At 48.1% G+C, this 18181-nt stretch overlaps 2 protein-coding genes across 4 annotated transcripts in view; one reads left to right on the forward strand and one right to left on the reverse strand.

Moving 5' to 3' along the window:
• The window catches only part of cep57l1 (centrosomal protein 57, like 1), a 6863-nt gene extending 1975 nt beyond the window's left edge, over positions 1-4888 (reverse strand). The window contains exons 1-8 of one of the 3 annotated variants that reach the window (XM_083689004.1): positions 4795-4888; positions 2344-2512; positions 1950-2126; positions 1355-1476; positions 964-1080; positions 468-545; positions 286-378; positions 46-126 (exon numbers count right to left, since the gene is read on the reverse strand). In XM_083689004.1, the coding sequence (XP_083545130.1) occupies positions 46-126; positions 286-378; positions 468-545; positions 964-1080; positions 1355-1476; positions 1950-2126; positions 2344-2404 (729 nt within the window). In that variant the 5' untranslated portion in view covers positions 2405-2512; positions 4795-4888. Of the gene's footprint in view, positions 1-45; positions 127-285; positions 379-467; positions 546-963; positions 1081-1354; positions 1477-1949; positions 2127-2343; positions 2513-3172; positions 3301-4794 lie in introns of those variants that run through there. The other 2 variants (XM_083689003.1, XM_083689002.1) reach the window with 2 other exon arrangements.
• Positions 4327-18181, forward strand: part of sesn1 (sestrin 1) — a 45279-nt gene continuing 31424 nt past the window's right edge. Inside the window, exons 1-2 of the mRNA XM_083689000.1 lie at positions 4327-4366; positions 5179-5497. Coding sequence (XP_083545126.1) covers positions 5219-5497 — 279 coding nt within the window. The 5' untranslated portion in view covers positions 4327-4366; positions 5179-5218. The remainder of the gene's footprint in view (positions 4367-5178; positions 5498-18181) is intronic.

The raw sequence follows: 18181 nt of genomic DNA on the forward strand, positions 1-18181 counted from the left end.
AACCCAATGACATTATCTGTAGTGCAATGTGAGGTGCAGACATACTGTCCCAGCTACAAAGGGCAGTGGTTTGGTCTTAGGGAAACTTGGTGGTCCTGGAGAATCATGCCTCCCCGTGCTGCTTTTCTGATGAAGAAAACATACAGGTCACTCGAAGCAAACTAGTCAATAATTAACCGTTTGAATTCCTATCCTATGTAAATATTCTGGGCATGAAACATGAAGTAATCCGCGAGACCAGTGCATGGCATTTAGCTGGGGGTATTTTGGGGACAGTAGACCTACCCTGGTGGCTGTCTTGGATTTCTTCTTCTTGGTTTTGGCCTCTTCAGAGACTGCAGGGCACAGGCGGAGGTTAGTCTCCAGCTCCCTCATCAGCTGTGGTTACACAAAGCAATAACAGCTAGTTTAAGGACTGATCCAAAAAAACAATAACCCAAAATGTGTGTGTGAGAAATTAGCGAGACCTCATCTGCTTTTTCTTTCACCAGCTTGCGCTCATGTTCTTCCTCCAGCAGCTTCTGTTCCAACAGCTCAATCTTCCTCTGAGGGAAACAGAGAGAGCTTCAGACATTTTGTTTTGAACATATGGCAACAGAGTGTGATACAGGTCTACAGATGAAGACGCAGTTTAATACAACAGTAAAGAGTTATGGCCGCCAGCAGTGATTTAGGGGGCTCAAAATGAGACATTTATGGGGCCCCAAAGGAGAGATTTAGGGGGACCAACATTTTAGATTTAGGGGGGCCCAAAAGGAGTTAACTCCATTCTAAGCTAGGGTTAGGCGATACCATCTATTACCAACTATTTTTTTTTAATATCAACTATTTTCTTATTCACAATATTCTCCTCTGGGCAGCAGATTATGGCAAGTTCCATTTCCCTTCATCAGATATATGCTACTGTTTTCATCAGGCACATCAGACTATTTTGCTCAGCTGACGGTGCTGATGGTTCGTTACCTCGGCCACCGACTGCGTCTTGTTCAGTTTCAAGCACTCCCTCTCCAGTTTCTCCAGCTTCTCCACCTGAGTCTGGCCATCGGAGCTGTTCTGGAGCCTCTGTCTCTGAAGGGATGCCTGTCGTGACGAGGCAATGAGTTCAAATTCAGTGAATCCTTGCTTGCAGTCAGAGACCGAATTAGGCAGCATAATACAACTCACAATTGAACAGTAGTTAAAAAAACAACAACAAATAAACAAATGTTGAGAGGCAGATAGTGTTGGCGACAAACGTCTCTCTCTCTCTCTGATTTATCTACGGCTGTGAAGGAGGCTTCTGCTGGTGGGTTCACGTCTACTGGACTCTTTGATTTGGCTCCACCTACAGTATCAGTATCAGAGCTATCATTGCCTGTCTCTCCGCCAGAGCGTTCTTGTCCTTGGCTGCGTTCTCCACCATCTTCCTCATGTAGTCCAGCTGCTTCTCCAGGAGCTGACAGCGAGCCTCCGCAGACTGCAGTTGCGTGACCAGCTCTACTCAGACACACAAACAAACAAACAAACCAGAAAAAACAGGGGTGAGAAGATCAGAATGCTCAAGTCAAGTCTTTATGCACCAACCTCACCAAGTGAATTTCCTGCATGTGCAGATATACTTGACCAAATAAAAATAATTCTGATTTTGATTCAGATGACCCATATCAAACGTGGTTCCTGATCACCATACGTCACATCGTCATGTCGTGCATGGAGCAGAACAGCGACACAGGCCACGAGGACGGGGCTGCAGATGCATGACAGTCACGGTTCGCTTATCAGAATCAGAATCAGAATTCCTTTTATTTGGCCAAGGAAATTGACTTGGTGAGGTCGGTGCATGGACATAAAAAACAAATAGCAAATATTGACAAGAAATTTACTAAATACTAACAAAATAGCAATAACAAATTTACAAAAAAAGAGCAGCAGAACTATACATCTTGTAGGCTGTGTGAGGCGACAGCTACCTTTCTTCTTGGAGCCATCTGTCTCCACAGGGTTGTTTAGTCCTTGCTCAGCGGTGGAGCGCGCCTCGTACCCATGAGCAGCCTGGGAGAACTGCTTCACGTTCCTCTCCGCCTGCTTCCTCTCCAGCTCCAAACGACGGATCTTCTCCTGGAGGGTCTTCAGGGCAGCGATGACTGCTACCGGGATGAAGCACTTACAGTTTGCCGTCATGAACATTGAGACACAAGACAAAATAGAACTGGCGGGGATCAAACCCTGGTCTCCTGCACGCCAAGCCCCAGGTGTATACCATCAGACCAAGAAGATCCTGTTACCTGTTACAAAGGCTGCATCATAGACTATGCGTTTCAAGAGTGTAAATGACTGTTGATGGGTGTACGGTCGTCTACCTACCTTTGCTGCCAGCATCAGGTGTAGTCCGATACACCTGAGGCGTGATATTCTTCAGGTTCATCTGGGGAGGGGAAGCAGGGGCTTCCGCCACAAATGAGTGTGGTAATAGCCTATCTGGAGGCTGGTAGTAGCTCCCTATGTAACTGTTTTTGGAAGGGGAGTCCAAAATCTAGACGGGAGAAGGACAATGAAGCAAAAGAAGCATGTTGTTAGAATCGCTTGGAATCATGATCGTCTCAGTATATGGAGATGACAGACGCAGCACCTACAGATCATTAGCTAATACACTGTATTCATCATTCCTTATTTGGATAGCTACCGATGGTTGGGGGTTTGCTGGCAAGCGTTGATACGTTGAATGTGACCGTGTCAGTCAGTGCGACACTTTGTGGAAAGTCTGTTTAGCTAGTTAGCTAGTGGCAACAAAGCTTGTTTAAAAACAAGCAAACGCCCGGAAACACATCAAACGTTCCAGCAACAGCTAGCAAGCTGACGTGTAAATTCAACTGGTGTTGATAGACGCATAACACCAGCTGCTGCTGCTGCTGATACACATATTTCTTGCTCCTGTGACCTAGCTACTACTAGCTAGCTAGGAAGAGTCGAGACGGAGCTAGTACCAGAACTGTGGCTAGTAACGTTTACCTAGGTACGTGTGGCTAGTAACGTTTACCTAGCTACGTGTGGCTAGTAACGTTTACCTTAGCTACGTGTGGCTAGTAACGTTTACCTTAGCTACGTGTGGCTAGTAACGTTTACCTTAGCTACGTGTGGCTAGTAACCAAGCGTGTGCATTGTAAAGATATGGAGACATTTTGTGAGTAGCTACCTGATCTTGATAAGTCTCCATAATGATACACCTTCCAAAAAGCAACTCCAGGTCAGACAGTGTATAAATCTAGCTTGTTGTTGTCATCCTAGGTCCCCAGGGCGCGCTGACAAGTCAGCAGCTGTTCACACATTTTAAATTTCCCTCCTCTGCTCTTCCTTTACCGCTCTACAGTTCCGCCTGCGCACATTTACCACTTTGGTACACCCAAAGGGTGTACTACAGATGCATTTTATGAGAATAAAATATACTAACGATTATTCGAATAAATTATAAGAAATGCTACTTTTGATGAATTATGTTTATTTTTCTGGTGTCTACATTTTTCATTCAAAGATATATTTCTGTCTGATCTGATATAATTAGACTGAATTTGCATTGACATTTCATGAACATTCTCGTATTTAGACATGGTGATATGGTCATATGAATTTATGATTCATAAATTATGAATAATTAATAACTTATTTCTAATTGCACGTTTTGATGCTCGCAGACAGCCTGTTTCGAGGTTGTTAGCTCTGTGCCCTGGGTTATGTATACTAGTCTATTTATTCGTAGACTTACGTGTAGAAAAAGCTGATCATTTGGTTACTGTTTGCTTGGTGAACAATTGATATTTCCATACATTCAAATGACTGCATATGTTGTCACTGCTGCAAACATATTTCAAACGGCCCTGAAATATGACTGGAATATATAATCGAGTGTGTTGAACAACATGTCATCATGTCCACACAGAAACGATATAAGATAGCTTTGCAACCTCTTTCACTGTGTTCACTGCCCTCACAGAGAAACCCCAGTTATAATCTTTGGTGCGCTTCTCAAATTTGTGGAACATTTCTGATAAACAAGGGAAGAAGGGCATTGGTTAATTTACAGTATATTCGGCATGTTGGGAGTTGTAGTTTTTTTCTTAGCCCCTCGTCACATTTCAACGGGTGACTGATTTTTAAGAGAATCCAACTCCCATGAATCCCATGTTATAAGAAAGGAACGCCTTACATGTCACTTATTGGTCAACATCAACGTAAAACTCGTCTATATTGCCTTATGGCGACAGATATTGGCCATCACGCTTGTCAATCAAATATATCAGCCGAAGTCGCTCCTCTACAATGAAATTCGTTTACCAGTGCAGAGCCAAGACGTCCTGCGGCCACTAGACCTGTGCAAAAGAATGTGGATAAAGTAAGTAATTTGGGAATGACACCATTTGTTCATATCGTGTACTCAAAGGGGTGAGTTGAGGAGTGTTAATGCCTTAAGTAGATATCGGTATCATGTTGCTGACTTAACCAATATGACAAGGGTTTGAAGACGGAGAAGGGGGGGGGGACAGCGAGAAACGATGGCGTTGGACCGGTTGAGCTCTCTTCTCCAACCAAAGAAAGTGCAATGAATATGATGATATGAAACAATTGAATACTAGTGCCTTATTATGAATTACAGCTAGGACATAGGCGATTACGCAGAATTATAGCCGCAACGGACTCACTCAATTAAAAAGCTGTCTGTTCAACTCAGTGCATGTCAAGCCTGCATAGCTGTTAACAACATCATAATGAGTTGCTGTAAAAAACAGCTATATAAAAATTCTAGCTGCGTTAACAACTTACTGCTAAAGTGATGTGTCATAGTTGTCTTTTTGAAGAGAAGTTTTCTGCGTACCGGTAGTCCATTGATGGGCAGCTACTGTACTTTCCCACCCCCTTCTCTGCTGGTTGCCAAAGCTGTTCCAGTACAGTGGCCTTGTTTTGCACACAGCCAGGATTCTCAATTGCGCGTTCAGACATTACTCCATCCTTTTTGTTTGACCGTTTAACTCTCTTTTTTTCAATAGATTTCTCAAGAAATGACCATCACACTCATGTGTATTGTTACATACTGTGACCTTTAGCCTTTGAGAATGCATGTATGCATAGAGTGGGTTAGTTAGAGAATCCAGGCCACTGATATTGGACATCTAACCGCGAGGAGGACTTTGTCTTTACCTAATTCAGATTGTAGCCTGCCACCATTAATCGAGAGAATCTGACCGCGATGGACGTCCAGGATCAGGAAGCCGTGGCGAGGTGGGACGAGCTTGGCAGCCGCGACGCCAGCTCCAGAGACGCGGCGATGGAGCACATACGCCAGGAGGTGATGCGGAAGGTGGAGAGCATAGGGCCCATACCGGCCGCCGTCCCGTCTCCTCCGGACATGGCGGTGCACCCCCCCAGCGACCTGAACGAGATCCTGGCCCGCCTTCTCCAGCTGTCCAAGCGGTGTCCCTTCGACGACGTCAAGGAGCGCTGCCTCTGGCTCCTGCAGAGCGTCCAGGTAGGAGAACACGCACCGCGACCCCCGACCTCTGGGACTGATGCATAATAGTGCACCCCAACCTCTGTGACTGATGCAGAATAGATTACCCCAACCTCTGTGACTGCATAATAGTGTACCCCAACTGCATAATAGTGTACCCCAACCTCTGGGACTGATGCAAATAGTGTACACAAACCTCTGGGACTGATGCATAATAGTGTACCCCAACCTCTGGGACTGATGCATAATAGTTTACCCCAACCTCTGTGTAGTGTACCCCAACCTCTGGGACTGATGCATTACGATGAGTCGTGTTGTTGGTCATTATCGTTGGCCTGTCCATGCCTCCTCAGTAATGCCTTTCGTCGTGTGTTATAATGCATTACAGCTGATTTCAATCTGTTTGATGTTGTTTGCTGTTGGCTGGTTGAGCTGTACGCTTGTACTGTATGTCACGGCTCTGTACGGAGGACCGTTGACGGGGGCGACGGGCTCCCTGATCAGTCTCAGTGGACGGTGATGACTGTGCTCGGTGATGTAATGCGGAAGGTGCTACTGGATTGGCCCACACCAGCTGTACCATTGACTGTCCTAAATAGTGTGACCACAAACCGAAACAGTTTCATTGACCTCAGATCTTGAGGGGGCCCCCCCCTGCTTTCTGTCCTAAGTAGCTCCGCCAGTATTTCGTATTTCTCTTGCTCCCCCCCCCCCCCCCCCCCCCCCCCCCCCCAAAAATAAAAAGAAGAAACAAACAAAAATATGATTTATAGGGGTGCTTCTGATTGCAGCAATATTTGTGATTTGTGGGGGTTCAATAAACGCTGCACCTCACAGAATGCGAAGTATTTCTCATTCGAGTTGGCTGTATTCGCTTGTATCCTCTCCCGCTAAAAGCATTAGGAAAAACGGATGAACAAAACAAGTTTTGACAGGATGTCATTCAGAGGCTAAACACTGTTTGGTGTTGGGATTAATATCTAAGTGTAGCCTGTTTGACTGACAGAGAGGGGGGGCCGGGAGAGAAAGCTGCTTTGCGGGGTTTAACAGTGTGCACCACAGTGGGCAACACACTGTCTGGTATTTCCAAATTATGTTAAGCTGCAATTGTTGAGGCCTTGCCAAAAGTTGCATTTAGGAGCCCTCCGCGGTAGCTTGTTTCTCTCCGGTCCCACGCTTGCCCCCTCCCCTATACACCCCCCCCACACACACACACACACACACACACACACACACACACACACCCCTCTCCTGATGATGAGGGGGAGAGCCGGGGGTCCAGACGGCCAACTAATTCCGGCGGATCTGCCGATTAAGACAAAGTCTTGGAGAGCACAGATCGTCCTGCCTAATCGTTGGCCTCCTCTCAGATGTGATGGTATCCTGCTTAGTGAGAACAATGCTGCAGTAATACCCCTGTAGCTAACCACTGTAGGACCACGTCGATAACGGGCAATGTAGCGTTACGTGCTAGCACTTAGCGTAGGTAGACTGCACGGCCACGCTGAATGACGTCGGTGCCATTTATTTTTTTCTTTTTAAGAACGAAGAAGTGGACGCAATGAAAATACAAACAAATAAATTGATAATAATCATTGTAGTGGAGTACGAGTTGTTTATTGAGGTGTGTGTGTGTGTGTGTGTGTGTGTGTGTGTGTGTGTGTGTGTGTGTGTGTGTGTGTGTGTGTGTGTGTGTGTGTGTGTGTGTGTGTGTGTGAATATGTGTTTTGGCAAAGAAACTGCCTCGCTGTCACTTTAGCGTAACGCAATCTGAGCGGTCTTGGGACTGGGAATAGGCTAGCTGTTGTCTTGTGTTTGTTTTCCAAGGCGCCCCCCCCCCCGCCATTTAGGCCAGGCAGTGTTGACCGTGGCAGGGATGGGCCGAGGCTTCTGTTTTTACTAGTGTTGTAAGCCCGTCCCCCGTCCCCCCTCAGTATAGGAGATCGCTGTGGGTCAAGGGTCATGAGGCCACAGCTCAAAATAGGACCCGGGGTGGCAGGCGGGGTGGTCGAGTTCCCACAAGCAGGAAGGGTTAAGCGGGTTCAGCGCTCTGGGGTCAGAACTGCTTACCCGTGCGTTTCAGCGGCCATGGTCAACATAAGCAGGCGCTGTCATAAGGTCATCCAGGACTGGTTAAAGGCAGGGTGCTTTCATCAGGGGATTATTGACTCAATTCAGCACACACACAGCCCCTTACACACACACACACACACATGCACACACTCGAACACATACACACACATACACTCACACACAGGGAAACAATGGTAAGTGTTTGTTCTAAGTCTATGAAAGGGGTGGGCAGACTAAATGGTCTCCCTCTCCCTGTCAGTGGTCACTGTGTTCCCTGTGACTGCATGAAAGGATCTCAGTCTTAGAGGGCAGTTTTGAGACAGAGACTTGGTTTCTCTCTGAGTTATGTCATATCTCTATTGTGTTATGATCCCGTAACCCGCCCCCCCTAAGCCATCTGAGTAAGAAAGCACTCCCCAGGAAGACCAGCTTTGATCCAGGTTGTTCTCGTTTCATGTCCTTTCTTCCTGTTTGACACTGGGGGGGGGGGGGGGTGGTGGTGGTTCAATTAGGAGCAAAGTTCAAAGTTCAATAGCATAACAACAACCCGATCCACATCCACCCACATACCCCCTTCATTTCTTTCCCATGATCCCGTCAGAGGAACAGCGAGCTATTGTCGCTAGCTTCAAGCCCCAGGCCTCTTAGGTAAGACCGAGGCAGGCTGTGCAAGTTGAAGGAGGAGGGCGATTTTCGAAGCGATGATGCTTTTCATTTTTTACACATACTTATTACGCTAATTATGTCTATTCAGCGCGGCTCAGCAGCCGCGGTAATAAACACTAACGTGTGATTCATTAAAATGTACGGCCTGCCGTGGCTCCGTCCTCAGAACCCAGAAATAGAGCAAAGTGCCACTCTCCTTTCACGTCAATGGCCAAGGAGGTCACTCCGGGCGCGCACTGATGACATCATTTGTTTGTTCCTTTTTCGTTGTTATTCATTCGTTTTTTTTTTAAGGAGCGAGAGTGTTTTTTATTTTCATTTTAAGGGTGATACAGTAGGTTATATGCCATTTAGCTGACGCTTTTATCCAAAGCGACTTCCATTGCAGTGAGTGCATACATTTCAGTATATATGGTCCCAGCAGGAATCAAACCCACAACCTAGGCGTTGTTAGCGCCATGCTCTACCAGCTGAGAGGTGTTATGTCTTGAATAGGGAGGAGGAGGTTGCTGCCTGGGACGCTGGTCTCACAGTGGAGAGTTCATTACAGCAGAGGGTTGTCCACTGAAGTCTTAACTCTTGTTTGTTCTTGGAGGCAGAGGGGACTGCTTTGCTTTGGGCCATATTAGCGTGTATGGGCCATATCTCATACGGTATTCTGCCATTTTGTTTTCTTTCTTTTTTTTTTCTTCTTTTTTTTGCCAGTTTGTTTTCTTTAGAAGTCCGGGTCACGTTAAGTTGCAGAGTCTTCCTGTTTACCATGAGATCCTTTCGGATAAAAGGTTATGTGATTTAGAAGAGACTATGGTGGTAGGACGTTCTCCCCTGATCCTTTTGTGTGTGTGTGTCTGTGTGTGTGTGTGCCCTCTCCTTTTGCTTACTGTATCAATAGACAGAGGGAGAGAGAGAGAGAGAGAACCCAGCTGTGGTCTAGAGCTAGACTAGATCTCTTGGATTAAGGGGAGATCACTGCTGGCGATGCTCAAACCAGGTCACACAAATTGCATGGTGGGGGGGAAGAGAAAGCGAGAGGCAGCGGTGACCTTTGGCACAGTAACCACACACACACACACACACACACACACACACCAGAGAGGGAAATGCTCTGTGGATAGATGGGCGGTGAGGGGGGACGTGATGGGAGAAATAAAGCCTGGATTTCCAGCTGCCTGGCGGGTGGAGAGGCAGGCTGAGGGGTTGGTGGAGGGGTTGGTGGAGAGGCAGGCTGAGGGGTTGGTGGAGAGGCAGGCTGAGGGGTTGGTGGAGGGGTTGGTGGAGGGGTTGGTGGAGGGTTTCTGCATGAGAGCCCAGTGTGAAAAGCCCCTGGACGGTTGATGCTAATGGGAAGGGCCCATGTTCTCTCTAATGTACCCCAACCTGCAGTCACCTATGTGCTGTATGCATATATATGCACACATATGCCAAAAGTTGCATTTAGGATATACACATATGTATGCATGCACACATATGGATTTGTACGTTTTTGTTTTCCTGAATGATATCATGGGTTGCACGCACATGCTTTTATGGGCTTTGAGTGAATCAAGCCTGCAGCGTTCTCTGCTGGTGCTTTTCCGAGTGTGTTATATGGCTTGACGCTGTCTGCGGTTGGTGGAATTGTAGTCCTGCTTTTGCGACAAAGAACTGTGTATGGGGCGGATTAATGACACATCCTTACCATCGCTGGCACCTTGTTATATGGAGTGGGACATGGAGTATAGGTATGAAGGCCTAGGTGTTTGTCAGTCTGTGTGTGTGTGTGTGTGTGTGTGTGTGTGTGTGTGTGTGTGTGTGTGAACCCTGCCCCCCCCCCCCATGCTGCCAGTGGGGTTGACAGGAGTAGTGTGGAGGGTGCGCCTGCTGGGGAAGTGTGGAAATGGGTCAGTGTCAAACCCATAGGGAGCTTATTGAAATGATGAGGGGAAGAACGCTGTTTTTAACTGCTACTCCCGCAGTATACCACCAGTATACCACCAGTATACCACCACACTCTCTTCTGTTGAACAAACATGTACATGGTTTGTTTTCCCCCTTCTGTCTCCTCCTTCATAATGGCTTTACTAGTTAGCCAAAGAGCTCTTTTTATCCTGGCATGGAGGGAGGGAGGGAGGGAGGGTTATGGGGTGTTGCATTGTGCGGGCAGTCGCCATGGTACCAGTGGCATGAGGGGCATGGTGGGGTGGCTGGTTGGCACAGTTACCGGGGGGGTTGGGGGGGGTTATTTTTGGCAGAGGTATTCAGGAGTGAGAGAGAGAGAGCAGGAGGGAGAGAGGGTGGGTCGATAAAAGAGGGGGAGGAAGAATAAAGGGAGGAGGAAAATATCTGAGATGGAGAATGAAGGAGAGGGAGTGAGTTTTTTGTAAAAAAAAAAAAAAAAAAAAAAAAAAAAAAGATTATAGAAAGAGAAGAAGGGAGAGCATATGATGGGGGGGGGGGGGCGGGAGAAGGAAAGAGGGGGATCATATTAACGGCATTGCCCTTCTCCCTGTATTCAGTCAACAACCTCTAGTCTAGTGGAAAACTACCAGCACCCCACAACTGCAACCTCCCACCCACTTACCCGAGGTGGGGAGAGGGAGGGAGAGAGAGAGAGAGAGAGAGAGAGAGAGAGGGAGGGTAAAGGAGGACAACAGCAACACAAACCGCTGCTCTGGGACTGGGAGGTGGGAGGGGAATGAGAGAATGATACAGAGGGGGGGAGGGGGGGGGGGGGGAATAGAAAGGCATATACATGGGAGAGGGCCCAGCCCTTCTGTACCCCTGCCCTGCTATGTAACACACACACACACACACACACACACACACACACACACACACACACACAGTGTCAGTCTTGGCAGAGTAGAATTCCGAGTACCACTCCTATCAGGAGGTTTGAGGAGAGTGGTCATGTGGAGTTGTTTTAAACAAACAAAGTCTTACACACACACACACACACACACACACACCACCCTGCCACCTACGGTTGGTTGATATCCCTGTTTTCTTATTCACGAAATGACTTTAGGAAGTTTGACTATATACAAACATATCGTTTGTACCGTTCCTCGCGTCCTCCGATTTCTACCTCCGCCAGCTTCCCCCTGGTGGAGGAGACATGTCAGCGGGAGCAGAATTGACTGAACTGCAGTGCTTTAGAGTGTACGGCCGCTGTTGTAAATGGTCTGGTGGCATTAAGATGGCATTAAGATGTTGTTATGTTTTCACCGCTAGTCCTTTGCGGTGCATAAGGAGGGAACACTGCGCTTGTTGAGGCACATTCCTTTGAGTTTGAAGCACTTTTAGGTTCGGTTCTGTTAAGAGAACAGTGTCACCACGTGCTCCAAATATCACAAACCTCGGCCCGACCCTACAGCCACGCTTGTGAAAACAGTGCCTTGGTGATTGCGTCTCGTTCACGCTCTTCCACTCGCGCGGAGCCACATGTCTCATCTCTCTGCAATCGTTTTTTTTTCTGTCTGGAGCTTACTGTCAAGATCAGATTGCGGTCCCATCTGTTGTCAAGTGATTTGATTGGATGCGTGGACAAATGATGAATGTGGGATCCGAGAGGCTGATTTTTATAGTGAAATTTAAAATTGGAAAAAAGGAAATGGACCTTTTTATTTTTTTTTTTTTTATATATCTCTGTTATTGGTCTTTCACGCATTGTCTTGTACACTTTTCAACATGACGATAATGTTGATGTGTTCCACTCTTCACTAGAAAGGGTGAGTGGTACTGCAGTGTGTATTATCCCTATGCACTAGAGGGCGCCAGAGACCCACTGTTTACCCCTTTTGCTTCTGCCTCTTGAGTTGCAGGACCGGAATTTTCCATGCACTGAGCTGAATGCAGGCAATGCCTAGGCATGTCTTTTAGTTTTTTTCCTCTTGCCCAGGTCAGTTGGCTCACACCGTGTGTGTGTGTGTGTGTGTTCTCAACTTTCAAGGTATGTGTGTCTTGTGAGATTACCACGGTGAACAGCCAGGCTTGAAAGGCCTCTGTGGATCAGGCCATAGCACATGAATAGCCCAATGGCTGTGCTCCAGGTTTCATACTGATGTAGGCCGTATAGGAATGGATACAGGTCCTAGTCTTGTTCTGGTAGGGGATACAGGTCCTAGTCTTGTTCTGGTAGGGGATACAAGTCCTGGTCTTGTTCTGGTAGGGGGTACAAATCCTGGTCTTGGTCTGGTAGGGATACAGGTCCTGGTCTTGGTCTGGTAGGGGATACAGGTCCTGGTCTTGGTCTGGTAGGGGATACAGGTCCTGGTCTTGGTCTGGTAGGGGATACAGGTCCTGGTCTTGGTCTGGTAGGGGATACAGGTCCTGGTCTTGGTCTGGTAGGGGATACAGGTCCTGGTCTTGGTCTGGTAGGGGATACAGGTCTTGGTCTGGTAGGGGATACAGGTCCTGGTCTTGGTCTGGTAGGGGATACAGGTCCTGGTCTTGGTCTGGTAGGGGATACAGGTCTTGGTCTGGTAGGGGATACAGGTCCTGGTCTTGTTCTGGTAGGGGATACAGGTCCTGGTCTTGTTCTGGTAGGGGATACAGGTCCTGGTCTTGTTCTGGTAGGGGATACAGGTCCTGGTCTTGTTCTGGTAGGGGATACAGGTCCTGGTCTTGTTCTGGTAGGGGATACAGGTCCTGGTCTTGGTCTGGTAGGGGATACAGGTCCTGGTCTTGGTCTGGTAGGGGATACAGGTCCTGGTCTTGTTCTGGTAGGGGATACAGGTCCTGGTCTTGGTCTGGTAGGGGATACAGGTCTTGGTCTGGTAGGGGATACAGGTCCTGGTCTTGTTCTGGTAGGGGATACAGGTCCTGGTCTTGTTCTGGTAGGGGATACAGGTCCTGGTCTTGTTCTGGTAGGGGATACAGGTCCTGGTCTTGGTCTGGTAGGGGATACAGGTCCTGGTCTTGGTCTGGTAGGGGATACAGGTCCTGGTCTTGTTCTGGTAGGGGATACAGGTCCTGGTCTTGTTCTGGTAGGGGATACAGGTCCTGGTCTTGTTCTGGTAGGGGATACAGGTCCTGGTCTTGTTCTGGTAGGGGATACAGGTCCTGGTCTTGTTCTGGTAGGGGATACAGGTCCTGGTCTTGGTCTGGTAGGGGATACAGGTCCTGGTCTTGGTCTGGTAGGGGATACAGGTCCTGGTCTTGTTCTGGTAGGGGATACAGGTCCTGGTCTTGGTCTGGTAGGGGATACAGGTCTTGGTCTGGTAGGGGATACAGGTCCTGGTCTTGGTCTGGTAGGGGATACAGGTCTTGGTCTGGTAGGGGATACAGGTCCTGGTCTTGTTCTGGTAGGGGATACAGGTCCTGGTCTTGGTCTGGTAGGGGATACAGGAATAGGCCCTAGAGAGTCTTAGGATTAATGTATGTAGGGGCTTGGGGTTCAAGAGATGGGATATTTTCTGGCTTATTTTGACCACCTACCTCCTGTGTTTGGTGGAAATAGGCTCACTGATGAGCCCCCCCCCCCCGTTGAATACAGGAGGAGATCCCTCACTCTGACGGACGGTGCTGTCTCAGACAGCGTGCATTGTGTCGTTTCAAGCACTGCATTGTGTTGTGTGAGTACGGAGCTGTGTTGTTTCAAGCCTTTGCTGTGGTGTTGTTTTAGTCTGTGTGTGTGTGTGTGTGTGTTCGTGTGTGTGTGGTATTGTTTCAGGCTCTGTGTGTGTGTTTGGTGCTATCGTGTGGTCTCGTTTGGGGTATTGTCTCAGGCAGATGTGTGTGTGTGTGTGTGTGATTGTTTATGTTAGGGTTAGGGATCAGTTTGTCATGACTGTGACAAGTTTGACACAACGGGCCTCGAGTGTTCCCACAGTCGCTCACCTCTGACCCGAGGTCACCACTTCCACACACAACCTAGGTGTGTGTGTGTGTGTGTGTGTTTGTTTAAGGCAGAAAAACACTCCCTAGGTCCTTACAGGGATGACAAACTGCAAAGTTGGCTCCACTTTCACCCCTTTGTAAGCCCTTTAGGAATAACGACAAGCTAGTAATTTACAGTAAATTCAACCCTATCCAAGGACCCATAGAGTGTTAGTTTAGCTTCAGTCATGGTGGTGGTGGTTGTTGTTGTTGTTGTTGTTTTTGTGGGAAGAGCATTGGCACAAGACACTACCAAAATGTGTGTCATCCCATGGGGTGTGTGTGTGTGTCGGTCGGTCTGTCTTGTCTGGGGCTATATAGAGTATATGTGCATACACGTATTTATGTGTACTGTGGTGGGGGAGGGGGTGGTGGGGGGGTTGTATACACTCCTCTGGTAGCAGACTAGACCTTTAGACGTGGCGCACGTGAGCCTTATGTCTATTTTTCATGACATGTATCCAAATAGACAGACTGTGTGTGTGTGTGTGTATGTGTGTATATATAAAGAGGAAATGTTAGCGTTCCTCTTTTCTAAAGTCAGCCTTTAAAAAGAAAAAAGTTAAAATGAATAACGGAAACCACGATTCAGGGCTGCGTAACAGACTGTTCTGAGCTTAGTTTAATGCTGTGTGTGTGTGTGTGTGTGTGTGTGTGTGTTTTTTTATTTTTTCCATCCGTCTTCCTTCTCTGTGTCTGTTGACAGCCTGCAAATGATTTCACATCGTGTTCTTTCACATCCATCCGTGTGTGTGTAAGTTCGTTCAACTAAATAAGAAGCTAAATTAAGGTGTGTGTGTGTGTGTATGTGTGTACACCATTAACTTCAGCCACTTGTACTCGATGTCCCAGCAGCGGGGGAGCAACTCTAAACACAGTAGTAAATCAGACATGATGTTACTGCTAGTGATGAGGCAGGCCTTCCAGCCCCCCCCCCCCCGGGTGACTTCATGTGACCTTACACACGTGGCCCCCGATCCCTGGCCTGAGCCAACCACTCCTGGAATGCTTGGATGACCTCACAGCATCGGTACGGCCACTGGCACACTCCCAGTGCAGACCCATCGGAAGAGCATCTCTTGAATGACGTCTCTGAGATTCTGGCCTATTTGGAAGACATGTTGCTGACTGATGATGATGATGGAGACCGGTCGATACTAGTTGGGGTGTCCGAACGTGTCCTCATCCAAATCCATTTGAGGAGACCTTTCATGCCGTTTTTTTTTTTTTTTTTTTTGTCTATCCCCCACCCCCACCGTGTGTGGATGTGCCGGCTCTCTGAGAGACGTGCCAAGGCGGTTGGGAGCTTGTGGACGTACAGAAATCTAGCCTCCATTCTGGACGACCAGGATCATCAACAGACGTTGACGGACTGTTTTTTTCCCCCCGGTATCAGCGAGTACGTGCTGCGTTTTGACAAGAGTACACGATGTCTAAACATGTCCTAACATTGAGGGAGCCGTGCAGCCCCAGCCAGGAGCCAGGAGCCAGGAGCCAGGAGCCAGGAGCTCGTACCGTACCTGACTCCTCAAAGGAAAGGATAAGACCGAGTCAATAGAGGATGGAGCTGGTTGTGCAGGTTTATAACGCAGAGATAGACAGATGGATCACTGTGTAGATCAGCTTTGTCATGAGAGCGTGTGTGTGTGTGTGTGCGGTGTGCGTGTGTTTTTACAGCAGGCTTGTTGTTTTACTGTTGTTGGTGTAGAAAAAGAACAAGCCAGGGTTCCAAATTCCATTTGTGATCTCCGAGGACAAAGTGTACATTAGGACTGAAATCTAAACAAGTGGAAATGCCTTGGAGGGTGAAAACAATGCTGTTCGTTGTGCAGATGACGGAGGAGGGAGAGGAGAGGAAGAGGGGGAGAGAGAAAGCGAGAAGGGTGGAAAGAGGTTGGGGAGAGGAGAAGGAGAAGGGGCATGAATGAGGTACTGTAGAGCGGAGGGGGGGAGAGGGGGAAGGAAAGAAAGTAGAGAACAAAGGAGGGGGGGGGGGGGGCAAAGTGATCTTTGGTGAGGTACAGTACAGAAAAAGAGCGGAGGGTGAAAACGAGAAAGAAGAGGAGGTAAACAATTTTTTTTAAAAAGTCTACCAAGTGTGTCTTTACCAAAGGAGTCTTGAAGACATGTATGAATACAGACCAAGTGAGGGTGGGACCCAAGGCCTGTAGGAAGAGACAGGAGGGACGGAGGAGGAGGAGGAGGAGGAGGAGGACAGAACAACAAGGACTCTCCCTTCCCTTCACGTCCATGTGTTGGCACGGCGCCACACCTTGTCTGTGTCCTCCTAGGTCTCTCCCAAGCCTCTCTAGCCAAGCCTCAGTGAACACCGTGTGGACCCCGTTATGAAACCAGGCATTCAGCTAGAAGCACCCGCCCCCCGCCCCCCGGCCGTCTCTCTACTCAACGAAAGCCCACATCCCCTCTCAGCCACCTCCAGGGGGGTTGGAAAAAAGCGGGTAACAGAAGCGGCAGATGTGGGATCAGATGACCCTACGCCAACTCTAGCCAGGTTAGACATGGAAGAGGAGGGAATCCAGATTCCCTAAAACTGACCGTGGATCAGTGTTTCCCAACCAATAACCCACGAAGGCCCGGCAGAAAGACCTCAAGTCTGCTGGCTGAGGCTCCCGTTGGGCCACAGCGTTTAGCCGAGACCTTTTCACGACCCTTGCTCTCATAAATTCGACACATCCATAGGGATGGCGTGATGCCACGCGCAAGAAGGCAAAACCAGGTGGCGTACGTCAAGAACTGACGTAGCATGCATTGTTTGTGCTGTGGCATGTTGGCATAAAGAACAATATTAGCCTAGGCAGCCAGCTGGCTCTTTAACTAGGGTTAGGGTTAGGGTTCGGGTAAATCATGTCAGTCTCTCCTTTTTTCACAAGTGAAGTAGATCGTGATTGAACCTCCTGAAGAACCGTCATGTTCTGTCCCTGCATTCCAGGAAGGACGGGTGGTGGGGGGGGGGGGGGGGCAATCATTTCAAGATAGCATGTTTGTAAGTACCCGGTACGTGTGTGTGAGAACTCCACTTATGTGGTAATTCAGGGATCTGTATTTGTTTTATCGCTGGCTGACGAGGCCATTGATGATCCGTATCAGTCTGTAGTACTGTGTGTTCCTCTGTCAGTAGCTTTTTAGGGATTGTTTTCACTGGGTCCACGCCCACGCAGATGCAGGTAAGGCTAGGACATGAACAGTAGCGTCGTACTATAGAAGGTTTACCTTGATTCCTCATATCCAGTATGTATACATGTCTATACATATCTACATCTACTATTGAAGAGCCTTGATGTTCCCAACTCCACCGGTAAACTTGTTTTCATGCAGGGTGTGTTGGAGCCCAAGTGTTTCTCTTTCCATAGGAGAATATGGGTCACCAGGGCTGGGTAAATATGGGTGAAGAAATGTGGAGTGACTGTGAAATACTGTGTTTGTGTGTGTGTGTGTGTGTGTGTGTGTGCGTGTGCGCATGTATGTATGTACGTGTGGGCAGGTGTGTGTGGGCGTGTGTGTTTGTGGGGGGGGCAGGGGCGTGTGTGTGTGTGTGTGTGTATGTGTGTGGGCAGGTGTATGTGTGTGGGCAGGTGTATGCGTGTGTGTGTGTGTGTGAAGGTGTGTGAAGATGGCCGTCGGGCCGAGACGTCCATCCCAACCATCATTACACCTCCTGTTTGCCTCAAGTCATATTTTTCTCCTCCCATCTGGAACCGTGCGAGTCGAAACACACACACACACACACACACACACACGACAGCTCCAAAATGTACAGTTCAAGTGAGTTGTTTGGGTGGTTTGGCTCCAAACTCCTCCTCCTCAAGCCCGTCCTCATACTAGGTCATTATGTTTCCATTTGATTGATAACAGGGAACAAATGAATGGGTGTTACGCGCATGAGGGAACTTGTTTTTGAGCGATTTTCTAGGAAAAGTTTGGATTTCCAGGACGCCTTATAAATCAATTTTATAGTATGAACTAGAGAGGGAGAGAGAGGGAGGGGAGGGCGGGAGTGAAATATGGATATTTTTTCCCCCCTTATGTAAATCATTTATATGGCATAGATTAACGGCAGAGCGGGAGAGGGAGGGAGTGACAGAT

Source organism: Argentina silus (genome assembly GCF_951799395.1).
Source record: "Argentina silus genome assembly, chromosome: 17".
In the NCBI taxonomy this organism is placed as follows: domain Eukaryota; kingdom Metazoa; phylum Chordata; class Actinopteri; order Argentiniformes; family Argentinidae; genus Argentina; species Argentina silus.